We start from the raw sequence: 21,398 nt of genomic DNA on the forward strand, positions 1-21,398 counted from the left end.
TCTCGATTGACTCGGCAGTCCTCAACCTCGCCCACTTCTCCGATCTCTCCCGCTCCCCGATCACATCCTCCTCGATCTCATCTTGGTAAACCCTCTCTCTCTCTCTCTCCTTCTCTGCGTGTGTCTCTATCTGGGTTTCCTTTGTTTTGTCTTGTTCTCGTGTGTACGGGCGGAAAGGTCGGAGCTTGAGCCGGGCTCGGCCTTTGTTTGGGCTTTAGAAATTATGGGCAGTCGATGGTTTCCGGGATGTGGTTGAATCGGGGTTGAGTCGGAACTGCGGTGTGCTGGGAAGATTTGGGTCGTGATCTTGTCAGGCATTTGCTTCCGTTTGATCGGTGAAATGGCCTCTGAGGGGTTTGTGTGAGAGCTGCTATTTGTTGGGTTCACGCTAGTGAGAGAGATCTGATAAAGACGGGAGAGTCTGTGACGCTGCCTGAATTTTTGTGTCGTACGGGTAGATGAGTTCGTGGGGTATGTCCAGAGTGCAAATGTTATGCAGTTTCTGTGTAATGGCCAATATGTGATTTGGGGAACTTTTTCATTTGATTGTGCTATGAGTAGAGCTTCTAATTTGGGACGGTGTCTTGTATCTCGGATAGTTGTTGAATTCACGCCTTCTATGCACGCGGTTTGCGCAGGCATTATTCCAGATGAGTTATCTCCTTGATATGTTGGTGCATTCGTCTGGTCGAGTTTTTATCTTTTGTGATGTGACTGAGGTCTTTCTGTTTGCTGAGATGTGCAATCCGTGACTACCGGCAACTATTGTTATCCATCCTTCGGTCACTTTGAAGTTGCATAAGCATGTAACCCTTCTGGTTTTGATTCCTGATTTTCTGGTCAATAAGAAATTTATCTGCTGAAAAACAGAGAGAAAATACGTTGATTGATTCGCTGCATCATCATTATCATGATTACTTTCTGATACTCTGATATTTTGAATTTATTTGCCTTCCCACCGGTTCCCTTGGGGAATCCCTTTCCTGACTCATTGAGTTTTTTTGTTTTATTTTTTTATTTTTTGTCCCTTTTGCAATGCAACTTATCTACATGCACCGTAAGAAATTTATCTCCCTATGTCGTGGAACTGGTCAAGTAAACCATACTTTTTTCCAACTATAGAGGACATTGAGAGCTGGAAAGCTGAATGAGAAGGTCCTGAAGCTCTTCTTGGCAACAGGAAAAGATGAGGTTCTTGCATTCATCAAGACTCTGAAAATTCGTCCTGTCCACGTTCCTGTCCTTCCTACGAGTGAGTTCCACTTACCTTTCGAGCTTCAGTCCTGACCCTGTATTTTCTTGATGATAGATGATCTGAGGTTTTTATGTTTCAGGGTGCTCTGAAAAATTTTGATATTGGTGGAAGTTTAAGAACTCTCTTTGAGACCTATAAGCAGCTGGTTTTGAGGTCTGAAAGTTTTGTTCATTGATTACTTGACTTGGTTCTGGAAATATGTCTCAAGCAAGCATCAAGGAAAATGATGTTGATATTGTGATTGGAGCGATCCATCCTGACCTCACATCCTTTATGAATGGATGGAGATCAGTTTTCTCCCAATTCCACCTGATAATTGTCAAAGACCCTGATCTTAAACAGGAACTTAACATACCTGATGGCTTCGATGTTGATGTCTACACGAAGTCTGACATAGACCGGGTTGTTGGTTCCTCTTCAATTTCATTTTCTGGCTACTCATGCCGTTATTTTGGTTTCCTTGTCTCAAGAAAGAAGTATGTTGTATCCATTGATGAGGACTGTCTACCAGCTCAGGATAGTAGTGGTAATTTTGTGGATGCTGTGGCACAGCACATAGTCAATCTTACCAACCCGGCCACTCCTTTCTTCTTTAACACACTCTATGATCCTTACTGCAAGGGTGCCGACTTCGTGCGTGGCTATCCATTTAGCTTGCGGACTGGGGTAGCTTGTGCTTTATCATGTGGACTTTGGCTCAATCTAGCAGACTATGATGCCCCCACACAAGCTCTTAAACCAGGGGAGCGAAATGCTCGATATGTGGATGCTGTTTTGACCATTCCAAGAGGGACTCTTATGCCAGTGAGTGGAATAAACGTAGCCTTTGATCGTGAGGCGGTAGGTCCAGCCTTGTTCCCTGCTCTGAGGCTGGCTGCCGAAGGGAAATTTAGATGGGAAACCATAGAGGACATATGGAGTGGAATGTGTGTTAAGGTGGCGTGCGATCACTTGTCTTTGGGCGTGAAAAGTGGGCTGCCTTACGTTTGGAGGAAGGATAGAGGAGATGCTGTAGAGAGTCTGAAGAAAGAGTGGCAAGGCGTAAAGCTAATGGAACATGTGGTGCCTTTCTTTCAGTCGGTGAGACTTCCCGAACTGCAACTACGGCTGAGGATTGTGTGGTGGAAATGGCAGGGGCCATAAAGCAGCAGCTTGGAGCAACAGATCCTGTGTTTGCCCGTGCTGCTGAAGCCATGGTCGAATGGATCAGGATTTGGAAGGCTGTTGGGTCAGGCTCCCTGGAAAGTAGAAGTCCATAGAGTGATGGCTATATTTGCTCATAATTTTTTTCTGTTCACTTGAATACATCTCGAAAACTTTATGGTCCATTCTAACTTGTTACCCCATGCATCCGGAATAAATTATGTGTTGTTTTTGTGACTCTGGAGTTTCATCAGTGGACTTCACAGACTGTTTCTGATTTGATGGTCTCATGTTGTCAATGACCACAATGATTGATGCTACTGAGACTATCCGTTTCAAGTGATGGAGGTTCGATGTGGAACTTGGCTCTCTTGCGAGATGATGCTTAACTTTGGAAGATATAGGAAATTTTACTTCTCTGTTCTAATTGAATCAGTAACCTCATGGCTGCATTTCTCCAATCGGGAAGCAATCAACTTAGGTTACTATTACGGTTTCTTTCCTCTGTAATTTTCTTAACGTATGGGGTCTGGTGTCCGGACCAGTCCGCCAAAGCAAACTTGTCCCCTGTACTTTACAAATTGCAAGCAAGCCACACTCATTGAGACATCTTCAATTGATAAATGTTGACGAGGTCTGCATCTTCAAAGTGAAGCCATCCTCTGGGATAACTAAACCTGCGTGGGACTGGATCACACGACTAAGCAAGCTGCTTGCTGCATCTCTTTCTTAAGAAAATGTTGCCGTGATCAGGCTCTGGTTTTTTGGTGGATATACATTAATTTGTTCGACCTACAATGACACGAGTTCCTCTCCATCTATTGAGGTTTAGACTCGAGTTAACATTGGTTATAGACTCGCCAAAGAAAGAGGATCGGCACGTTTAAGGTTAGGTTGGCTTCTTGTTGAAGTCTCATCATCTCCTATGCTTGGACTGCATTACAAAATCGCAACCTCATTGGTACTTCGATGAAAGCAAATGAAATTCAACAGTACTTAGAAAGCATGCAGGCTGCAATTAGGAATATATTTCCCAAAGGCCGTTGTGCAAATGTTGAGGTGTTAGACAAATTTTTTTTGGAGAGCATTGGGGATATACATTGTGTTTCCAAAGTCTTCTATAAAGTCCTTTAGTCCAAGATAGGTCTATAGGAGCTTTGGGCTTTCATATTTTTGGAATACTAATATATTTTTTTTCAATTTTGCCCTCACTTTAAAATTCCAAAAATGCCCTCATCATCGATCACCTTAGGTGACAGTCATCTAAGGTCATGCGGCCTTAGGCAACAACATCCTAGGCTTGGCCGACCCCAAGCGGCCTTGTTAGGTGTCACTTGAGGTCATGCAACCTTAGGCAATGACTGTTTAGGCCAGATTTGGCACATTGGCATAGGGTTAGATTTTTTTTTTTTTTTTTAAATATTGCGAGTTTCTCTTACAAGTGTGATTTTTCTAAATATCATTTAAATTAAAGTTGTTTCCTAATGCATTTTTAAATTACACTTCACCAAACACATTTGCATTTTGAAAAAGCTAATTAACCTAAAATCGTTTGCATTTCCTCAAAAGTGCTCACCAAAAGCCCTATCAAATGCAACCTAACATAATTTATTTGTGTGATTTTTCTATTTCCTTTACAAGTTATGAAACCTTGCTCCCTTAGTTACATGTCGCCACTCCGCCCCCAAAAAGATGGGAAATTGAACTCTTCACCTCCCCTTCTCAAGCAAGAAAAATGACTACTCAGAGCAACTCTAGTGATTATACACCGTTTATGTTATCTGATGGAGAAGAAAGCTCTCCATGATGTTTTACCTTATCTTACATCATGAGATCAATATATTCAGACCGGATCCCTAATAATTCTTCATCTATACGTGGAGATGTGAAGCTGGTCAGTCTTAACTGCATGTCCTGAATTGCAGGATCCTACTTTTGACCCAAAAGAGCAGTCTTTGAATGGCAAAAGCGTCAGCCACTCGCCTGCGATAAGCACGCTCCTTCCTGTTATGTAAAAAGATCCACGATAATCTCCCTCCCTCCCTCCCTCCCTCCCTCCCTCCCTCCCTCCTGCTTCTTTATATAGTCTATCCGATCTCTTCAGCAGTTCTCTGTCCTGAGAAACGAGAAAATTCATTCTGGAAAAGTAAGCAAATACAGGGTAGGAAAAAATGGCGAGCTTAAACATAAGCACGGGAACTCCACTCGAACTTAGGAAACTCTGGAGACACCCTTGCAAGAAGAAATTCCACCAGGAGAAACAATATGGTTTTTCTGCCTGCCAGCCGAAGGTCCATTCAAGTAAGCCTTTGTAATGCCGCATGCGTTGTAGTCTTGGTTCTAGGAAGACCAAAGAAAATGATGCTGTAAGATATGTGAAATTTCAGGTTACCGAAGTCATGTTTTTACAGTAAATACTTTCACGAGCCATCGCATAAACTGATACAATTCAGATGGTCAATTATACATACGAAAATAGAACACTAATTTAACCCATGTCAATATTTTTGCAGGCAAGTTCGCATCAAGAGGGATCTGCAGAGACAGTAAAACAAGGAGTGGACAAAGCAGCAGAGGCCGGTGAAAACATTAAAAATAGAGCTGCCTCCATGACTGAAGATGTAAGCTTTACATATACATTATGCTTACCTAGGCATTTCTGTTAATCTAATTGATGTGCTTTATTTGGAAAACTTAATTCAGGCGAATCAGAAGTCAAAGGACATTGCGTCCAACGTATCAGAAGCGACACATGATGTCACCGACAAAGCAAAGCAAACTGTGCAGAATGCATGGGATTCAGCTAAAGGGACGGCCCAAAAGGCCAAAGAGACTGTGCTGGGCAAAGTTGAAGATGCAAAACAGTCTGCCAAAACAAATGCAGACAAAGCTCAACGTGCCATGAAGTCCAACAACTGAATTCAAAGTGAATTCTTCTTTAATCACATCATTATGCTCTTTCCAGTGAAGAAAGAATTTACCATTCCTTTTGACTAATAAAGCTTTGTTCTGTTTGTAAGTAGCAAGAGCTTTGAATTGTTTTCTCCCTTTATCTGTACTTCAAAGTAATATTGTATTCATTTATCTACAAGGAATTTGAATCATTATTTGTAGCTGGTTAATTGATCAGGATATCTGGCTTCTAAGCCTATGCATATGGAATTCGATATTCGCTTCTCAAAAACTATATAATCAGATGACGGTCTTAAAAACACAAGCAGTGTCAGTATTATCAACCAATAATCATTCATCAATATCTATCATCACCATCATCAGTCATTGGTATAACTATGTCAATCATTCATCGATACTATATCAGTATTGTAAGATTTTGTGGGACCACTGCCAACTGTTCTAAAAGCTTAAGCTAATAGATGAAGGCGTGGTTTATTATTTAAATATTCTAACATTCCCCCTCACGCTTAGTTTGATCTTTTTGCCTAGTATTAAGCGTGAAAATTTAATTGGGGAGACAAATAAGGACCTAAAAGATTCGAACTCAGGAGGAGGTGTTTATATGTTGCATGCCCGTTTGCAGAGAGCTTTTTACCAAGATGAACTACACAGCATCACTTTGTCAGAGCTAAGATCCACCATCTTCTCGTACAATGTTCTAATAATCAAAAAGAACTTTAATGATGTATTAATACTATACTTCTGCTTTCTGAACGAGCTGAAAGCTTCCTATGAGCATCCCCCTTTATCAAACTCAGAACACTTTGAAATGTGTTTACGGCTGTCTCATGGGGCTTTCTTACTGTGCTAGGATATATACCAGAGTAAGAAGATTCATTTCTAAGAACTAAGACTGTGATTAGCGATCCTTAACAAAAGACATCTGCCGTCCATCCTGTCTGGTGACTTTTTCTTTCTGGTTTTCTTTTCTTATAAAGTCACAATTTTGAGTCTGAGGTTCTTGTGTCAAATTATTTGTCAGATATTTACGGCTAAAAGAAAAGTACACCATATTTCCCTGCTTGAATGCTGGCTTACTCATACTTCAGCTCCAATTGCTACTCAAACGCTTGGTAGTTCAACTGATGGACATGATTAAACAAATTATAATTGAGGTTCTCTGGTCGAGATTCTTTGGGTCTTTTGATGAGTTAAGGAAGTGCATGCCAAACCTCCAGTTGAGAAGTTTGTGATTTATTCAGCAATACTATATTCCACTCTTGAGCATGATTTGATTACATCTTTTGTGCAAAGCATACCTGTGGCATGTGCCATTAACAATACTGCCACTTCTCAAGTATAAAATGCATAGAAGATTATTAAGGACAAAAGAAATGGGCAGTACACAATGGGAGCAGTGGGATACCATTCGCTTTCAATTAAATCTGAGACTCCAAAAAGAAACAGCCAAAGCTGAAGCTGAACCTGCTAGTTCAGTTGCCTTGTTCTTCTAGTCCAATTGAACCAGACTATGACTGACCAACCCAATAGACTAGTGCACCATATCATATATTCTACTTCCTTAAGATAGATACTGCTAAAGAATGCTCTAAAATGTGTGGACATCAATGACAAGTGACAATATAGATGCAAATCAACCTAAGCAGTCCTAGGTATCGCCCTAGTCTCCTAGGTTTTTGATACTAGTTTGGCACTTTGCCATGAATTTTAATTTGGCACTTTGCCATGAATATTAATTTGACTTCTTGCTCCATACAAATCAGCATCAACAGTAAAAAAAAACCACACTCAGCACTTGTTGCTTAAAAGAGAAATCGCATACACCATGGTTAGGCCATGGAGGAAAAATCTGTGGGAATGTAGCTGACAGTTACAGTGGCAGGTGCTTTAGGATTATTACCAAATGTGTACTCTCTGGCCACGGTGAAACCGGAGAGACTCGGTCCATTGCTGAGGAAGCAAGGATTTAATGGACCGCTGCCATAATTTCTGCTCAGAAATATTAGGGACTTCAAGATAGCAACAAGCCTTGCCCTGGTGGCACTTCAATTTCCCACAATTTTGCGGGTACTATATTTCCCTTGTTTCAGCAGTGGAAGAGACAAATCAGTAAGTTTCCAAGTCACACCGTATGACAGTCATCTTTTCTAAAGTACACGAGAAACCCATTAACCTAGTCGCTTGACAATCTAGATGCATCAGCTTGCGTACAGCATAAGTAAGAGCTGGTCTTTACAGTTGTCGAGACCCATCCAGATTCCCCCTATTAACAAGGAATGTACCAAATCTATGGCCACTCGACGTCCATGTACCATGAGGGTTAGAATCGCTTTCTCTATCATGCTACCGTATAGTGAGTAAGTTATTAAGTCGCGTTGAAGATCACATAACTACTGAAATCAGAAACATCGAGCATTTTAAAAGTCTGCTTATGATTGCAGCAAGCACCCTTTCTTTTGCATTCACATTAGCTTTTCCTCTCTTATAAACCTCCGATCAACCCATCATTATAGAGATCAAGATGTTCCTTCCGCCAGCAAAATAGATAGTCCAGTCACTCCCAGTTTCCAAACTTGTTGGAGGGGCAGTGGAGGACATAAAGATTGACGTATAGATATTATAGGTGAGCCGAATCTGCAAGTTCACTGATTTGAGTCCTGGACAAGTAGGATTGAAGCAGAAGGAGGAACTGCGGACGTAAAGATTGATGGTTACATTAATAGCTTATCTGGAGATGTCATCTCGATGGCCTGTTTCGGACAACTCGAAGGAGCACTCTCCAAGGACTGTCTGCAAGAGTTCCCGCAACAAGGTACACTTGTGGATCATAAGACTACAGTTCATTCAATCTGAATCTGAATTACAACCCTCCTGCGAAATTGTCTTCTGACGGTTGAATATTAGTTTTCTAATTCTGCACCGGGGTGACAACCAGTCCTGTGCTTCTTTCTGTTGCATAGATACCTTCCCACCAAGAGCAAAAGAGAAAAGCGGCCATTAGAGGTACAGGTGCGCATTTTGATACTGGAAGTGGTGGCAAAGAGGCCATCAACCGGATTATCTTTGAAAACTGCAAGAACATCTATCTCGCAGGATATGAAACCACTGCAGTCGGTCAAATGGTACCCCCGGCTTTAAATCAAGAATGGCAATCCGCGTCCAAGGAGGAGTCTTTCAAGTTTGGGAGAGCTGCACAATCCCGATGCCGATACGATTGTAAAAATGAAAGGGGTAGATGATTTCTGCCGTTATGGTTGCTGCTCTTGACGAATTTTCTCACATGGTTCGAGCCTTTTGCAATCTGCACTTGCAATTTGCAGCTGACCATGGTGATCCGAGGGAGGCATTAGCAGACATAAAAATTCAGAGAAGTCCACGTTCCAAAGAGTGTGAATCTTTGGATTGAGGTTTCCCCATTGCACACCGAACTAGCTCTATGGGTACCAGATGCCTTCAACTTCAATCCAGCAAGAATTATAAATGTTATAGGGGAGCATGCGAGCACCCACAAATATACTCGTCAATGGCCTCGAGTTTGCCTGGGGACCCATTTGGCCATGGATGAACCATTGCCTCCAACTTCTCCCTCTTCCTCTCCCTCTCTCCAAAATACGTGCACTCTCCTACTTTGAGGCTCTTTGAGGTTGCTCATAGTATCTAAACTCGGAGTCGATCTCTGAGTTACGGCGCTCTTAAGTCATTTCTTGTAAGTTCAGGATGTGCGAAATAAAAACAGAAGAAAGAAACCGGCGAAACAGTTTTACATACTTGAAGCCCCATGGTCACTATTGCTTGTCAACTAGATGACATGGATTAGTAAAGGCTACTCAATTAAAACTGTACATGAATGACAAGTGACTGTCATGCCTCATTTCATCCAAGAAAGTGAACTGATACCGACACAGAATAAGTAAGACCTACAAAATTTGCATTACCAATAGTTAAGAAAACGACAATTTTGCAACTTACGCGAGATTACAGACATGGTCACACAGGTCAACCGTAGAGACTCAACATCCGAAAATCATGCGCAACCAAAACATCGGCTTAATGATAGTCCACTCGAATGGAAGTGCAGGTCAGGCAATGTATCCGGATCCGACTCAAGCTTTTCGCGTGGAAAGTGTTTGTAGAAAGCCTTCACTGCTCCCTCCACTCCATCTTCATGTTCCATGTCTTTGGCTAGTTCTTCTGCACACTGTTTCACCTGAAATAAGCTAACAAGAATCAGAACACATCAACCGTAAGCATGCACAATACCGTCCAAAGTTTAGAACAACGATGACTCCCCAATTATCTTTTTAAAAAAGGACCTAATTTTTTTAAGCATATTCAAAAGATTCAGATAATGGTGCCAGAGCAGACATATTCCAAGTCGAGAACATGGAGTCGCGGCAACCAATTGCCGACAGCAGTAACCAGAAATATTCTTGCAGATGAACCGACACATTTTCAGTAAAACACGGTTCATGTACATAGTCATCAGTTGATGATTTCTATTGACAATTGGACCCCACTATTGGACAAGCAGGAATATGAGCACGTCCTGCAGGGCATTTCTGGAGGCACCAAAGTCAAAATGGTGCAATTACCAGCGAGTTGCCTTGACCATAAGGAGAATAAAGAAAGACCTTACTCAAATTTAATAGACAGCCAGAAAAACTGAACAAGCAGATGATCGTATCCTTAAAGATGTGAAATTTGATCGCAATGCCTGCATACCTTTGGATCAAGCATGAAACGTATTGCATCAACCAACTTTTCAAGAGAAAATTCATCAACTGGAATTGGCACTGGGCCCACCCCCCTTGCATGCACCCGTTCTCCCCAAAAGGGCTGATCCCCAAAGAAAGGTACAACTGTTGTTGGACACTGTTGAGAAGAGAGAAAAATCAAATTACTCCAAAGAGAGAAGACAACATGAACCAACAAAGTTGGCAAATGTAGTTACCGCAGCTTTAAGACCGGCAGCGGTTGTACCAGCTCCTCCATGATGTACCTGGTAAAGTATGATGGGTATGTCATGCCTACTTCCAGATTGCACTAAATAGCATAAATTTCAATAATAGGAAATTCAGTCCATACCACAGCACTGCAGCGCAGGAAAAGCCAGTCATGAGGGCAATTATCGAGCAAATAGACAAAGTCCTTTTTTTCTGCCGCTGAAAAGAAAGAAGCAAATAATTACCAAGGAAGTATTCACATGGCTCCACAACCAATCATCTTAACAGAAGCTGCAGGATACACAAAACTTCATGAAGACTAGTCAAGCTACTCACAGTTCCCAAGACCTCCCCAGCCTTTGTTGATGATGCCTCTTTGACAAGTAATTTCTAGAGCCTTAACTATGATCTCAGTCATCTTCTCTGGTTCTTGAACTGGCTGTTATCAATAAATTGTATGAATACTCGAGATGCAAATTGCAGCAACAAAGATTTCCTTTTCTATTTCTACGTTAAGAACCCTTCCCAGACCCCACAGTGGTGTATCCTTTTAAAATACACTTCCCCTGTGATGCTTATATAGAGAACATTACTTTTATTCCTCTATATGATATCACTAGTACTTTCAACTGTAATAGGTTCTTCTTCTTTCTAACGTTCATTGTTCTAGTAACTCAATGATCACCATAGTAACACATCCATTGCTCCTGTGTAGATCATTCCATGTACTGACCACATATTTTTCATGAAAGCATACCTCATACATTTCGTTTTTACATGCGACGAGGCATTATTCATTAAATCCCCAAAACGTAAATATACAAAGTTGTTGCACTTCTTTTCTCATACAGGTATCAATATTTTCATATAACCAGAACTAAAATGTACATAGAACAGACCAGATGTATTGGAAAGAGGAACTCACAAGGCTACCAAAACCAATGTAGATAGGTTTTTCACCTTCCTCTAGCCATTTGACAAGAGATTCTGGTGGTTGATAACTTGATGCAAGATCAAGGAAACAAAATCCGACAACATCAATTTTTGGTCCCCAATCTGCAGGTAGTGGAAGAAAACTACTAAAAGCACTTCTAAACAGAAAATGTAGCCTAGTCCTTCAACCTTCTGCTGCTTATATTACAAATTTACTCCAGCAAAAGACACTAACCCTACATTTATTTGAATCCCAACTTGCTTTTTGGATTGAACGGCTTAATAGTACCTTACCTTTCGGTTTGGGGACTAGGTGAGGGCTCCAGATATAAGCATAAGGCACATCGGGAGGAGAGCTATAGGGTCCACGTAAATAGGTGATAGGTCTTAGCCCCAGTTTTTTCTTTCTGAACTCGTTGATCACATCTCTTATACCCAACCAAATTAATGCATCTACAATTTGGTATGACAGCTGCAAAAACACATTGAGATACACATAATACCAACAAGCAGCATGCTCAAAGCAAAATTCCAGTTACACTTACTCTGTAGCCAACTGGTTGCTTTACACGGGATAAAGGATGGGGAAATTCACTCGTAGGCCTGACAAGGAGAAATCAAACAGAACCCTCAGTTAACAGCAAGAAGCTGAGCTGATAGTTGAACCCGAGCATACCATCACATGTATAACATACACAAACACATTCCAAATGGTAAATTACTATTTGTAATAAAAGTCCAGAGAAGAAATTTACGTCCATGGCATTGTGAAAACTACATGAAGTGGAAGATTCAGCGCTTCAGCTACATGCGTATGCCCTGAAATATTACACTTGCCAGCGTTAAAAAGCAGTTCCGATTGCTCATAATTAGGGTCAACTATTATGCTACAAGCCATGTAATTAGATTGATAGCATATATACAAAGGAACAGTAGCACGAGCAAGGAGACCAAGGTCATCACTGGCTAGATAAAATTTACAAAACTTTTGTTTTCATTTGCAATGAAATGTATAAGAGAAGACTTAGGAAATATTTCTGGATCTATCCTACGAATATTTTGCCTTCAAAACACAGGTGTTGTGTTTCCAAAAGAAACTATCTGAAAACAGGAAACAGCTTATAGTTATTTTTAATCTTTTCTAGTCCAATTGGTCTTTAAGGGAGAACTTGAAACATAAAGGGGACAAACATCTCATTCAGCCAAAAGACAAGCATGCATAGGCTGATCACTCAAGCTTCAGCCTGCTAAACAATTAAAATAAATTATAACCAGAGCCACTGATACTGTCAAGTACGATTCCAATTCCAAACCTTACCCAAAAGATAAGCATCACAATGACTGGCTAAACAAACATATTAAAACTTAAACTAGAGTCCATGACATTATCAAACATATTTGAAGAAAATCATGAAATCTAGTTAATTCTCACCATATGCTGGGGGATTGGCAATTATTGCATTGGCATTAAATGATACATGGGTTTCAGGATCTGGCTCCCTGCAAGCAGGGAGCAATGAGAATATGATATCTTTTATTTGATTCCGCTGGATGTGTATTTCTGAAGGTCCTGAAGGCAAGAAACCTTTGTTTTTTACCATATCTGCAACAAAAGGAGAGGGAGACAATTGGTACCAAATGACTTAATAATCAAAACTAAAACCCTCATTAGGATTAAACAAGAACTTTAGGATCAATCCAGACTGGGGACATACATCCAGCAAGAACTTTAGGATCTCCACCTAAAGGATAGAATTCTAGCCCTGCAGTCAGGACAAATTCTTTGAAATTCATGTGAGTCGCCAGTCTGACCCTATGCCCACCTTCCTGCAACCAGATATTAGCTGCTATCAGCATAAGAGCTAATGGTTGCCCTTCAATGATACAGTTCATGTAGACAGTTGACAATTAGGATTAAACAACATTACGCTGTTGAGCCATATTCTTCGTACATCAATCATCAGTAGCTAACATAAATCGACTCATGATCAGGACATGACTAACTAAATAAAATGGCACAATCATCAACTAATTCTTTTGGCTGAAGCAATCCAACTAATTAGCTTGTGGAAGAATCACCCGCTAAATAGCACCCAATATGTTCTTGCCTTCATATGTCAAGCTCCTCTCCACAACAATTCTAAAATCTATGACTCCGTCCTAACAATTTGCAAGTGAATAACTTAAAGTCAAAATCAAATATGAGAGAGAGAGAGAGAGAGAGAGAGTTTAAATGCAAGAGCTACACCTATAACATAAAAGGCCCTCCAGTGGTTGCAACACAGTGCATCACGAATAAGTAAGATCTTGCAATGTACAAACCTGTAACCGTTTTCCTATAGCAACAAAGGGTTGAACATCTCCCCGGGTCCCAACAATAAGCATAACAATCTGCAGTGGAGGTAAATCAGGGACATCCCCAAGAACTGGTTCTTCAGTAGCTCCATTATAAGCAACTCCAGTTAAATTAAGACTTTGCGGTGCAACATCTCCTGGAACTTCAAACTGCACAGTCCCATCACTGTCTACAGGAGCAGCTCGCTTTAACCATTTAAGCTGCAGAGAACCATCAGTAACATGAATCCAAATGCTTCAAATTTTAATCATTTCAAACAATTAAAAAAAACCATGTTTAAGAAATAACACCAATCATCATGCACAAATAAAAGAGTTGGGCATTAAGAAACCTATCCAGCTGCAGCGACATTAAAACTTTGCAACAACACCATTTTAGAAACGGAAACAGTCTGCAAAAGAAAATACAAAGTGAGTCTATGAATGATTCCTCCTATACTAGCCTACGGCACAACATCATGTCAGAGCAGCAGATGCCAAGACTAGCTTGATATAACAAGGTTTAGAAATACTCAAACATGTGTACCAGTCACAGTACACTTTTTGGTTAAGAGTGATTTAAATGAACTGATAGAAGTTATGCTCACAAAACATGTGTTTCGCTCCTCAAAATATGTGAGACATCAATGGACAAAATTTATCTTGTGGACCATATCTATTGCCTTTGCAATATGCAGTTTTGGATAGAAGATTATTGCACCAATCTAAGCTTCATAGCATGAAGATTCTTTCGCTCTGTGCCATTATCGTTTCAGAAAGGTTTATCACAATAATCAAATAAAATAATTATTCTACAGCAGTACAGTAAACCACTCTAGTAAAAGAATTTTCAAAAAGGAAGTGAACAACAAATGTGATTGAGTGAGACCTTCTTTTCAGAGGAACTTTTTCATCAAACAATTTAGCCGTAAGAAGACCAAGTTTGTGGTTTTGTGTCCAACGCCCAATCGTTGAAAGATGGGCAGAGTCTGATTCTGACTTTCCAGAAGTTGATGCATCCCCAGGCATGTTGTCAATAGGGGAAATCATGTCAGTGGACCCTATATAGAGAAAATATAGATCAACAAAAGAAAGTTTCAGGGACAAGGACTGATGTATAATGCATAGGAAATAAGGATGAAAAAGCAGAAACTTATACTGCTCATGAGGGGAGGGGCAAAGACTTCCTGAGAGCTTCAAGTTCAGCAAAAAGTATCTCTAAAACTCGGCATAAGTAAAAACAAATTGCATGGTTTAAAGTCGACTAATGTCGCGTCTTTTTGACAGAAAAGAGCATAAAGGCACATTTCCAATTTGTTTGACATGCACGTATGACAAGAGATTTCCTGCCTTCATTGAAAAGGAGAGACTGCCTTGACTTTTCAGAGTATGTCAAACAGCAAGTGATTTCAAAAGGTTTTTCTCATCTTCCTGTTTTGAATACATGGAAGGGAACCTAGTAATGGGAAATATTTACTAGCACCCATTTTGGAAAACAACATCACATTTCTCACTAATGACAACAGCAAGGACCATGAATACAAGTCAAGAAAGCAACCCTCACTCATTGAATCTTCTTGTGTGTAAACTGTCTGATTATGGACTGCGTGATCAAAGCCATTTGACGATGATGATGTGGACCCCTCTGTGACCCAAACATCAATGGTAACCATTCACTCTATCCGTGATGGACCAAGTCTGGGCAAAAAATTCCCATACAAGACACCATTTCCAATAGATGAAACCACTTCAAGGAACCAAAGGCTTTAGTCACCACCAGTATGACCACTCGCCATTCACAAAAGCAATACCGTGTGGTCAACATTACAGCCACCTCAGTTGGGTTCGGTTCATCAACACAACAAGCTGGCCGGCAGCTCGATCAGCCGAATGAAAACACTTTAACATATATCACAGGAGACCATCGATCGCATTCCAGAGACAAGAGAACCCTACCACCTAGTCAACGCCGCAAGGGCAACGCAACAATCGCCATTCCAAAAGATTCAGTTTTCAGCGCACAAAACAACACTAGCCCCTAAAGTCGCTCCGGAAAAACAAACAAAGATCACAGCACAGCACGGAACCGCAGCACCCCGCCAACTCCAAACCCGCCCATGCGCAGCACAAGACTTCATTTTGGGACGAACCCAAGAGACAAAAAAGAGAAGCACGAAGCGGGCAAGCGCGCAACCAACAAATCAAAACGGTTCAAAAGGACAGACAGAGAGAGACACACCCGTAGAATGACCGTCACCGTCGTGGCCATTGGCCTGGGTCACGACACCGTCGCCGTTGCCGACATCGACGGAATTCTCGGGATCAAAGGAGGATCTCCGGGGGCGATCCTCCGCGCCATTGCGCTGCATCTTCCGCGAACGACACGGTCGCCCTTACAAGAAGGCGGAATGGGGAAGGAGAAGGAGAAAATGGGACAGAAACTGCAAGCAAAAGTGGTGGGGCTTATGGGAACCAGGAGGAATACGATTCGCACTGGCACAGGTTCACACTCCACGCTCCATCTGTCTCTTTCTCTTTCTCTTGCACACACGCGCTGTGGACAGGTAGGAATTAGGAGAGGCCGGTGAGCAAAGAATCGAATCGACCCCCCCAAGAACGCTTTTTAAAACCGGCAGTGATTCAAGAATTGAATCGCCACCCCTTCCTCCTCCTCCCTTCCCCTCTCTTTCTTTCTCTCTCTTCTTTATCTGCCGTGGTTTCTGGGGCCGGAGCGCTTTGCTTCCCAGGTATTCCGTCCCACCATAAACCATAAAATTTTCGAAAGGGAAGGGACCGGAGAGAGAGGGGCAGAGAGGAAATGGGGCTGACGCCACGTGGCGGGGAAAAGCAGATACTGCCAGTCTGCCACGGGATCCCCGACACGTATCGGGCGCTTCTGGTGTTCTTCTGTTTTTGCTCAGGTTCTTCTTCGGGTTCTGGTCCTTGTCGATGACAAGCGGTCGGGAAAAAGAGGAAAAGCGTCTGGATGGGGCCTAGAGTAGGAGTTGGGGTCGGGATATGTTCATAGATCATTTTCGGTTCTTTTCGAGGCTAAAATCGAGGGATTAGAAAATTTAAGAATATCACATTATGAGCAAATATTATAAAAACTTCACATTATATTGCGTCACAAAAAGATTCAAATTTGTACATGCATGATATATATAAAATCTATTTCAGTTCTATTTAGCAAATATTTATCACATGGATCTAAGTTTCGGATTTTTTTATAACATAAGAAAAATTGGGTATTTGCGTTACTATCATAATAAATATTAGATTTTTAGTGACACAAAGAAGTATTCAGGGTATTTGCATAATTTAGGAATTTATTGTGTTATTAATCCTCAACGAATTTAAAAGTAAAATTTAAGGACAACATCACATGTCGAGTCAAGGTTTGGAGATTAATTGTAACGTTTTAACTTTAAAAAAATAAATGAAAAACTCATTTGGATGGGATTGACATGTATTTATACACATCGAAAGTTGAAAGATTATATGAATATATCAAAGTTTAAAACTAGCATGCTAAAAAGTTTAATGGAGATATTGTGCAATAAATCAAGATTTAAAATTATTTTACGGTTTTCTGATTTAAAAATCCGAAAAGGTACCTAGGTGGCCCTGCAGTTAGAAACTCATTTGGATGAGATTGATATGTATTTTTAGACCTCGAAAGTTGATGGACTAGATTGAATATACTGAAGTTTAAAACTACCATGCTTAAAAAGTTTAAATGCGATATTGTGTAATAAATCGAAATTTAAAGATTATTTTTACGGTTTTTCGATTTAAGAAACCAAAGGTACCTGGGTGGGCCCCAAAGTAGTGGGAACGGGTCGACATGCAATTATAATAGGTCAATTCCTGGGCCCTTTCTCCGTAGATTAGACGAGGTTGGTGAGGAAGCAAAGACTTGGTAGGAGTGCACGTCCGGTGGATTCTTGAGGGGGTAGGCTTAAGTCCATGCCGACCTTCTTTCGATGCGTGCAAGTTTGCAACATGATGTACCCGTTATTTAAGGCAATCACCGCAACTTATCCTATTGACGTCGCTGTAAGGGTCTCTTATACGATATAAAATATTCGATTGAAGTCATAATTATCCGATTGGTACGTACATGTATGATCTCATCGCCATAGACCTACCGATGTACTCATGAGATACACGACCACAACACGATGCACCTTATAATTTTGAAAGAGTGAAAAAGGCATGGCATCCGAAACTTTCTTTCTCGGCATTATTATGAGGATCCCATGCTCGATATCAAATATTCAATTTGAGTCATAACTATTTAGTTTATTTGTACATGTATGATCCCCAATGGTGGCCCTACTAATGCTCTAGAAAATGTCTTCACACGAAATGGCCGCCATTCGTGATAAGAATTAATCAGAAGTTCCCTCGTGATGATGACTCGGTGGTCAACGCTACTCTTGAATATGTTCTCTACAATGGTGGGGAAAGAACTTTTAGTCATGGAAGCAATGAAGAGAAAAGACAATTTGCATGACGCCAGATGAAGTCACGCCCACCAATGAAAGTTCGATTCGATAAAATTGAGAATTAAAAATTAAATATTTTAGAGCTGAATTTTGAGGTGGAATATTATAAATGCTAAAGTATATAAGTCAAATCTGATTAATATCATCAACCTGATCATAAATTCCTCGTTTGAAAACTCTTTTCCAATCAAAAGTTTTCATAAGACGGTCAAGCTCTTTTTTCTTATTGAAAAATCAAGAGACCTTCCATTAACCCCAAACACCATACGTTAAATAAATGCGTCAACATGAATACCACACTCCTAATAAAATGGCCCATGCAATACAACGCAGATATCAAATTTGTTAATGTTTCAAGTGTTATCATGATATGTAACCCGATATCGTAAATTTAAAATTATTGTATGGTCATGCGCATTTAGTTCTAAATTTTTTAATTTAATCAATTTAATTATAAACATTGTGATAATTTTCTAGTGTAGTTCTTCCAACTACTTTTGGTTAGAAATCGTGGATATGGTGATATAGTTAATGTCGACTATGCCATGTAATAATCTCGTCTTAGACTTCTAGTTGACAAAGAGAGACGGTAGAACTCTTGACTTTAGGAGATGTGTCTACATTAGTAATTCCACCCCAAATCAAGTAGATGGATTAGATCGGAAAATCGCCAAATAAATTAGGATTGCTGCCAATTTGGAAAGTTTTTGGCCACTATATAGTACATCTATGACTTTTTGGAAAGTTATCCCAATATGCACGTCTACAAGTATGCACAATTATCAAACATGTCCCTGTGTCAAGTGTGGACACAGCAGAATATGTCAACCTATCAGTCTCTATGAATTTTCTTGTGTACGTGATGAACACATAAAACACGCTTATAGATGATATAAAATGTCAACACACCTAACGCATTCATATCCACATCAACCGTAGTTGTGTATTTCCAGTTTGGGTGAAACATTCAGCGAGAGATAGAACGTTAATAGTACAAATATTATGCATTTTTGGTATTTGAAACTCTTTGGGAGAGTTGGTGGTAGCATTTATGAAGTTATCAAGCAAGCTCTACAATTGGGAGAGTTGGTGGTAACTTTTCGTGAGATCTCTGGGTTTATTTATGAAATTCATTAGCTTTCCTTTGTTCTACTATTATGATTCCGAAGAGAATCCGCTCCATATAGAGCGTCTTAGGAGGCACCGAATTCAAGTTGAGCAAATTCCATGTGAAAGATTTGAATTTGACACCCAGATAGGAGATCAAAGCATATAACTCTGCACATGTAGTATGAAAATTCAAGCCCAGACACAAACTGGTAAACAAAGTGCACCATCGCCGTCCATTTCTGACAGTGACTGGAAGCTGATCTTTTCTTTTCTAAGAAAAGGAGAGATTAAAGCTCCAGCAACGGCAATGGCAAAACGCAAAAAGAGAAACAAGGAAAATGGCACGAGAAAGCTCGCAACTTTTCAGCCATGAATGTGGCCCATGAACTCAAAGCAAGTAGTACGTCGAAACCCATCACCGCCATCATATCCTCCTTCTACTTTCTTCTTCTCCACCTACTTCAACTTCAGCTATAGACACAACGAAAGCACGCAGACCACACTCACACTGCTGACTGATCCCTGCTGCACATCGTTGCGGGCACAAGACCTAGCCCTAGCCCCTAGCCACCGAGCTGATTGGCCCAGGTGTCGATGACGTCCTTGTCGTCCATGCCGAGATCCTCCGCCGACTTGGCTTGCGGGACCTAGGTGCCCTCGTAGGTGAACCGCACCGCGTCGTACGGGAGTCCCCTGCCAGCGCAGTAGTCGGCCATGAAGGCCCCGAGCAGCACGCTCCGGCCCAGCGGGTACCACACGTATTCATTGGCGGGACAACATTTTCTGGGAGTTGACCTTTCATCTCTCTGTGCTCCTGACACAGAGCGCACCAGTGCATGCAGCAATGCACCAAGCATGGATCACGCGAGGAATTCTGCAGTCGTTAGTAGCGAGGAAGAAATGGAAAGAGTCAGACAAGAGGACTAGAACTTGCTGGTTTAAGTAAGAAGTGCCAAAAAAATAAAAATCCAAATGCACTAAGTAAAATGGTCAAATACTTTACTACTCAAGATTGTTTAGCCTGCAAGAGAAATTGCAGTCATGATGAGGCTATTGGCGCCACTGAGATAGAAACTTTGCTTAACAAGCAAACTATCTAATAAGGTATCTTTTGAGACTCCCACAAGCCCTTTCCAAAAGTAAATAAATTAGCACCTTTCTTTAACATATCGAGCATAGGACATCGCACACCTCTCACTTTAATTATTCGTCATTTGTAATAAATCTAGATTCTGCATCTAGAGGAAAATGAGAGAGAGTAAATGGCAATTGTGTGCTACAGAATATACATGCCAATAGGTATTTGTGATCGGTGCACAGTGAAACAACTCCAGTCATAGCTGCCAATATGCAATAAAATGTTTATGGGCAGATGGTTCTTGAGTCCACGTTGTTCACTGAATAAAGCGAGATAAAAGCACATAGAAAAAGCTTGAAGTACCTTCAAATGATTATTTCTTCTGCAATGATTGGCGAACAAGGCCAGTGTAAATGCCACACATCCGCCAAGCAAATATTAAGCCCTTACCAATGAGAAATGATATATGAGGGTCAACGCAATTGAAGGCTGGTGTAGCTGCCTAGTGCAATGCCTCCTTCCACGAAAATGGCATGACAGACGCATGGAGTAGTCCAAGGAGTGCCATCTGTCAAGCTCTTAACGTTGCGACCGAACAGGACACAAGGGCACAATAGTCCAATCCAACCTGCATTGGAACTCATGCAATAAGCTTTTCCTTAACCAGCCCAAAATGTGATATGAGACGATTTGATGAATAATCTAAGGCAAGGCACAAATGAATACAAAGTATAGCCAAAGCAGCCCAACAGAATGTTGTAACCAACTATCCATCGTTGATGCTTATCACAGTTCACAGGCTTACTCCGCCGCTCATTTTAACTCTTGTTTAAAGTCAAGCCTATTTTGGATGGACCTAATTGAAATTTGACAATCTTTCTGACATTTTTCAATTTGCCTCACCAAGCCCGAGGGAAATCCCCATTAATAATACTAGCTCAGCCCAAAAGTAATTCAAGTGCTTCAATAATGGGCTCATGCATTTTGCTCCATTGTCGGATATTCAGAAACACATACAGCAAAAGGAAAGACAATTTTGTTACTGAGACTATCTTAACACCATTTATTCATGCTTACAAATTGTTTTAGATCTTACTCAAATGTGCAGATGGCTAGCATGTTTGGAATGAGAAATAACTCTATTATCCACTCACTAGACAACATTATGCAAAAGT

General features: G+C 40.8%; 3 protein-coding genes across 5 annotated transcripts in view; 2 read left to right on the forward strand and 1 right to left on the reverse strand.

Moving 5' to 3' along the window:
• The first annotated feature begins 5 nt into the window (after positions 1 to 5).
• On the forward strand, positions 6 to 2,759 carry LOC120290302 (probable UDP-arabinopyranose mutase 5). Its single transcript, XM_039306235.1, is given in 4 exon segments — positions 6 to 85; positions 1,123 to 1,252; positions 1,335 to 2,360; positions 2,363 to 2,759. Coding segments are annotated over 2 exon segments (1,059 nt in total). The 5' UTR covers positions 6 to 85; positions 1,123 to 1,252; positions 1,335 to 1,453; the 3' UTR covers positions 2,515 to 2,759.
• A 1,810-nt stretch (positions 2,760 to 4,569) lies between these two features.
• LOC104426644 (uncharacterized protein At4g13230) lies at positions 4,570 to 5,317 on the forward strand. The gene is made up of 3 exons (XM_039306900.1): positions 4,570 to 4,689; positions 4,912 to 5,019; positions 5,102 to 5,317. Exons 1-3 carry the CDS (start codon positions 4,570 to 4,572, stop codon positions 5,315 to 5,317), a joined length of 444 nt encoding a protein of 147 aa, XP_039162834.1.
• A 3,785-nt stretch (positions 5,318 to 9,102) lies between these two features.
• LOC104426635 (sterol 3-beta-glucosyltransferase UGT80A2) overlaps positions 9,103 to 21,398 on the reverse strand; it is a 98,038-nt gene continuing 85,742 nt past the window's right edge. Inside the window, exons 1-13 of one of the 3 annotated variants that reach the window (XM_039306234.1) lie at positions 13,878 to 13,928; positions 13,513 to 13,746; positions 12,906 to 13,017; positions 12,623 to 12,793; positions 11,946 to 12,009; positions 11,736 to 11,793; positions 11,485 to 11,662; positions 11,183 to 11,313; positions 10,594 to 10,696; positions 10,400 to 10,476; positions 10,266 to 10,313; positions 10,037 to 10,186; positions 9,103 to 9,521 (exon numbers count right to left, since the gene is read on the reverse strand). In XM_039306234.1, coding sequence (XP_039162168.1) covers positions 9,339 to 9,521; positions 10,037 to 10,186; positions 10,266 to 10,313; positions 10,400 to 10,476; positions 10,594 to 10,696; positions 11,183 to 11,313; positions 11,485 to 11,662; positions 11,736 to 11,793; positions 11,946 to 12,009; positions 12,623 to 12,793; positions 12,906 to 13,017; positions 13,513 to 13,575 — 1,338 coding nt within the window. In that variant the 5' untranslated portion in view covers positions 13,576 to 13,746; positions 13,878 to 13,928 and the 3' untranslated portion in view covers positions 9,103 to 9,338. Of the gene's footprint in view, positions 9,522 to 10,036; positions 10,187 to 10,265; positions 10,314 to 10,399; positions 10,477 to 10,593; positions 10,697 to 11,182; positions 11,314 to 11,484; positions 11,663 to 11,735; positions 11,794 to 11,945; positions 12,010 to 12,622; positions 12,794 to 12,905; positions 13,018 to 13,512; positions 13,747 to 13,877; positions 13,929 to 21,398 lie in introns of those variants that run through there. The other 2 variants (XM_039306231.1, XM_039306232.1) reach the window with 2 other exon arrangements.

This window comes from Eucalyptus grandis, chromosome 2 (genome assembly GCF_016545825.1).
Source record: "Eucalyptus grandis isolate ANBG69807.140 chromosome 2, ASM1654582v1, whole genome shotgun sequence".
NCBI classification, from domain to species: Eukaryota; Viridiplantae; Streptophyta; class Magnoliopsida; order Myrtales; family Myrtaceae; genus Eucalyptus; species Eucalyptus grandis.

What these genes read in the sequence shown, in the direction of transcription:
- LOC104426644 (XM_039306900.1), top strand. Translation starts at nt 4,570, where the DNA reads ATGGCGAGCTTAAACATAAGCACGGGAACTCCACTCGAACTTAGGAAA. An exon ending in TTTCTGCCTGCCAGCCGAAG is followed by an intron (nt 4,690 to 4,911) that starts GTCCATTCAAGT and finishes ATATTTTTGCAG; the next exon opens with GCAAGTTCGCATCAAGAGGG. An exon ending in CTGCCTCCATGACTGAAGAT is followed by an intron (nt 5,020 to 5,101) that starts GTAAGCTTTACA and finishes AACTTAATTCAG; the next exon opens with GCGAATCAGAAGTCAAAGGA.